The 5,274-nt window shown below is 36.8% G+C and overlaps 1 protein-coding gene across 1 annotated transcript in view; it reads left to right on the top strand.

Moving 5' to 3' along the window:
* The first annotated feature begins 487 nt into the window (after nt 1–487).
* Nucleotides 488–5,274, top strand: part of LOC106873287 (DNA-directed RNA polymerase III subunit RPC2) — a 78,329-nt gene continuing 73,542 nt past the window's right edge. Inside the window, exons 1-2 of the mRNA XM_052965909.1 lie at nt 488–1,144; nt 4,250–4,339. Of these exons, the coding sequence (XP_052821869.1) occupies nt 1,076–1,144; nt 4,250–4,339 (159 nt within the window). The 5' untranslated portion in view covers nt 488–1,075. The remainder of the gene's footprint in view (nt 1,145–4,249; nt 4,340–5,274) is intronic.

Raw genomic sequence — 5,274 nt, 5'->3', positions numbered from 1 at the left:
GTATGTACGTACGTACGTACGTACGTATGTATGTATGTATGTATGTATGTATGTGTGTGTGTTTGTCCCCCAATACCGCTTGACAACCAGTGTTGGTGTGTTTACGTCCCCGTAACTTAGCAGTCGACAAAATTGAAGGCTAGAATAAGTACCAGGCTTAAAAAAATAAATATTTGGTCGATTCATTCTATTAAAAAGATTCTCCAGGGCAGTGCTCTAGCATGGCCGCAATTTAGTGACTGAAAGAAATAAAAGATATATTCTTATACCACAATAAATCTGTTTCCGTTGTCTTAATCTATATCTATCAAATAATTAACACATAAAGCACGACGGGCCACGATCGTGGCCGTCAGGCACAGGTCGACAGGCTAAGATCGTGGTCCAGACAGATGCGCGTTTGTTGGGGTCTAATGTAACTCAAACGCTCCGATACCCACCAGAATGCAAGAGGACTAATAGTTCAACTAATGAACTTTCATATGATATACTAAGAAGATATTTTAACTATTTTGGATCTTTCTGATTTGACGGGCACCACTTGTTGTCTTAACGAAACACTTTCAAACTTGACACCGTTAGTATATGTTGTTTACATTCCACGGCAGTACTTGTTTTCACCTCAATAGACGTCAGTAATTGGTTGAAATTACCGAAATACGACAATTTTTTACATGAAATAACTTCGAATACAAAAAGTATACGAAGTTTGAAAGTGTTTCGGTACCAAAAACACTACATAAAACATGAATGAAAAGTGTTGCCCGTCAAATCAGAAAGATCCACTATTTTTTGTTTTTTATGTGTGCATGGTAGTCTCATTTTCATAGCAGTCCATGCTATGTAAGTGCAAATCCCAGCTCTTTGTGGGTTAATAAATTTCTTCGTTAGCAAATATACCAAATCGCGTGTGACAAGGTGGTTAACTCCCAATACCGGAAGTCCGTACCTTTAAAGTTCTGGCTTCCGGTCTATCAACCGGCGCACATGTTTACATTTGTCTTTTTCATGTTGTTATTGTGATTGATGTTGGATAAATAGCAGTTAATTTCGCTTTGGTGAAAAGAAAGGAAGAATGGAGACACTCGATGACTTATTGAAGCTTGACAAAATCGAATTAACTCAACCAGTGAAGAAAATTGAGGTAAATTCTTTAAAATAATTCCATGTTTGTCTTTCATTCGGTCGTCTCGTTCAGTGTCAGAAGATTTTAAATATGCGATGATGTTTGAGTCTTGTTCTTTTGCACACCATAGACACACGAGCAAAAGAAGCTTATCGATGTAAAATTCCTGAAGAAATCGAGCTCCCTTCCAGCAAAGTCTGCGACCAGTTCTTGATTCTCAGCTGCAGCTAATTCCACTTTTGTTTTATAGAAAAGCATGTACACCACCAAATCCCCTTCGCTATAAATTTGTGGTTCTATACTCTCTTCAGAAATTGAAATATACTGTATTTCATGGCATAGAAGATGCATATTTTATAAAAAAAAAAGTGTCTCAAAAATAATTCGCCCCGGATCCTGTATGCGATGCTATATATATATATATTTTAATGCACTAAAAATGGGACTCTTTTATGCCAACAAATACGATAATTATTAAATTGATATTCTAGATATATGAAAGCATCCGATAAATAAGCCCACGTAAGAGGGGTAAAAATTGGTTGAAGTTTCTAATTTCTGAAGCACAGACATACAAGTTAACAGTGTGTCTCTAATATAATGGTTAAGGTTATACAATAGTCTTTTACCATTGTCTCAAACTGATGCAATATTTTCGATTTTCATTTAGTGACATTTTAAAATAAAAGTTTCATATCTAATTCTTATCGGATTGCAGAATGGTTTTAGTTTTGAAATTCTTAGATGCGAATGAAGTTACTTCGCCATAAATGTTACAAGTGTTTCATGTTATAAACCCCATTTCTTACTTATATTACAAATGTAAGTTCACATTTTCCCGCATACAAAAACATACATTCCATACTTTATTAGAAACAGCAGTGATGTCTGACCGCTGGATATATATATATATATATATATACACACACACATAGGTATAAGTTAGGATTGTTTAAACATTCAAGTGATGGGCTAAAAGTGTTTAAGCAACTAAGGGAGAATTAAATCCGAAGGCACTCCTGGAGATTACTTGTGTGGGTACCGTCTTTGTTAGAAGGTATCCAGAGGCAGGTAATTTATCGTGTAAACCGCAGTTTATAATTATAATCATGTGGAAAATGGAGAAACAAACACAGGAAGAAGCAGGTCGATTGCGCTGGTTAGCCGGTCATCAGTGGTTTATTTATTCGTAAAAGAAACACACTAAAATATTTGAGCAGTAATATATTTAGAAGTTTGTTATGGCCGGTCAGAGAGTGACCATAAGTGCGAAACCAATGGTCACTCTGCGATCGGCGTGTGTGATGTATATGTATATATTTAAGGTCTCTTTGTTTCTTTTACTACTTATCTCCCCCCTTAATTTTTATTTACTTTTTAAATATAACCATACTGAACAATTACCTATATAATATATGTGCACGCATATGTATTCCTGTTTTTCTTCGTTTTGTTTCTTGGTAGTATTGCATACTACGAAGCTTCAAAAAAGTTCGTCGTAAATATAACGACCCGCTCACTGACCTTTTGTCGTTGTGTTAATACCCAAGTCGTAGATATACGACGAAATTTTTTGCCACTTTATAGTGGACAGTACTATAGAACTATTAATGAATACAAATGTAGTAAATTCATGACTTTTCCAAGTTATTTTTCAGATAAAGTCATCATGTAAGTGAATTCAGTGAACAAAAAGGAAAAGACAACTCGGGAGGGGCAAGTTTTAACAAATAACGTATTAGTTCCTACCACATCCCAATGTCCTCCAGTCACATCCAGTAATTATAGAGCTGTTGCATTTCCTCCGTTGAAGACATCTATGTCCCTTTACTTCTCTCTCCGTCTCTTACACGGTGGAGTCACACTCGAGGTCTCTCTATGCGTACAACTCTTCCAAGCTCTCACACTGATGCAAGACTGTCATGGGTTGCAACCTCTTAACTACCTGCACAGCCATTAGCTACACCTGTGCTTATTCCCTACAAGACACACCAAACACTTTCAGCCAGTTTCTCACCTCCAAACTCTGTCTTTACCCATCCATCACTGTCTCTGCATACATTTGTTTTGTCCTGTCACTACCTGAATAAGCCAGAACACCATACATCCTCCTTCCACATCTACAAAATGTGTTTCACCTGACCTATTTTAGACAGCTAAGTGACTCATTGAAACCATCTTCCTGGGTATTCCTCTTCATGTTTCCCGTACAATTTTAACCCCAAAACTCATAAGAAGGTTTTTTTCCACATCTGCGCTTCAGCAATATTGGCATAGAACTCTTACTTCCGGTTCCTGGAGTCACCCATCACCATTAACTGTGAGACTTTTCCCCATCAATATAACATCAGCAAAACTACTGAAGCCAAGTTCGAAACTGAATCGACAAATCGTTAAAACAGAAAATATACACACTGGATTCATGTCAGTGAACTAGAACTGCTGTCTGGTTCATTAGTTCACACTTTGCCATACAATGCACACTGAAGTTGCACAGCCAGTGGAGCATGCTAGCTTCGTTTTTTTCATGCCCTCAGCATTCACAGCCCATGTTTCACTAACATGTAGCAGTGCTGTTTGTACACAAGCATCATACAGTGTGCCTTCCACTTTGAGAGAGAGACCTTTTGTTACCAACAAAAGTTAATAGCTCTCTGAAAATTTTCTCCATCTTGTTCTAACAACTACACTTTCACAACAGTCTCCTCCACTGCTAATTTCATTACCTAGGTAACAAAAACTATCTACTCCTTTGAAGGATCTTTCCTGAGATGCTCTGTGTTTCTTTCAATTAATTTAAAATATAACAAAGAATTTAGCAAAATAACTTAGTTATCATTAAGCTCGTGTTAGGAACATAAATTGTAATTAAGGTTTGGTGGAAGATTTTAATTCAAAACTTATGAAAACAAGACATTTGTACTACAGAGCCAGAAGCGGTTTCAGCCGGATGGGTAATGAAAGGGTTAAAAAGCCAAAGAATATCAAACTGGTTGAATTTAGTCTTTGGTTCTACAGAGCTCAAGATTAAAGGAAAGATAACTCTGGTAGGATTTACTTTTTGTTTCATTTGAAGTGATTTTCTCCATCATAATTTATTCATTTTTCTTGTTTTTTTTTCAGGACAAATGGAAACTGCTTCCAGCTTTTTTGAAGGTGAAAGGATTAGTGAAACAACATATAGATTCCTTCAATTACTTCATTAATGTAGAGGTATGCATAGTTTTACATTAATTAATCTTGTTAACCTTGTTATAGGTAGAGACATAGCTGTATGGTTAAGATGCTTGCCTGGTGACCATGTGGTCTTGGGTTCAGTTTCACTGTGTGGCACCTTCAGCGTCTTCTACGAAAGCCACAGCGCATCCAAAGCCTTTAGTAGATGGAAACTGAGAAAAGCCCTGTGGTGTATGTGTGTCTCTTTCTCCCTTTTCTCTTCTTCTTTGTCCCGCTAAAGCAGTCAAGTATCTCCTTTCTAGTAAGACAACTGTCTCTGTCCCTCTTATACTCTAAACTCTCTCCTGGCACACAGCCACTTCCCCCACTTCCACTCCCTCTCTCAGCTGAGAAGTCTTTGTCTTGCAAATGAATTTGTAACCCCAGTACATTTCATGAAGTGGTTGGCATTAGGAAGGACATTGCACTATAGAAACTATGCCAAAACAGACAATTGGAGTATGATGTAGTCATTAGGCTCTTCAGATCCTGTCAAACCATCCAGCCCATGCCAGCATGGATGTTATACGTGAGAATAGTGCTCAATACATGTAGAGAAGATAGTTACTTTATTGAAACTGAATGTAAGAGTTTGTCTTGCGATAGTGTTATGCTACAGTTCTTGCCTGAAGATTGCAGTGGCATGAAACTTGAGTTGCGAAACAAAGTCTCAGTTTCAGCTTTACTAACAAAAAAAATTCTTTCTCTTTCTCTCTCAATATATATATATGATAGATCACTAGTCAGTATACCTTTTTCTATTTTCTTTCCCTGTTTATTTCTGTGTTCCTTTCTGTCGAAGAGCGTAGGCTCAAAACGTAAAAGACTTTCTCACTTCCTGAAAGTAATACATCTGTTTGTTGTTCACACACCCGTCTTTGTCTTTTGTTTTTTTGTAAATTCTTACTATATATATATATATATATATATAT

The sequence above is a fragment of the Octopus bimaculoides genome, chromosome 2 (genome assembly GCF_001194135.2).
Source record: "Octopus bimaculoides isolate UCB-OBI-ISO-001 chromosome 2, ASM119413v2, whole genome shotgun sequence".
NCBI lineage: Eukaryota > Metazoa > Mollusca > Cephalopoda > Octopoda > Octopodidae > Octopus > Octopus bimaculoides.
This window is presented reverse-complemented; position numbering and strand designations above follow the sequence as displayed.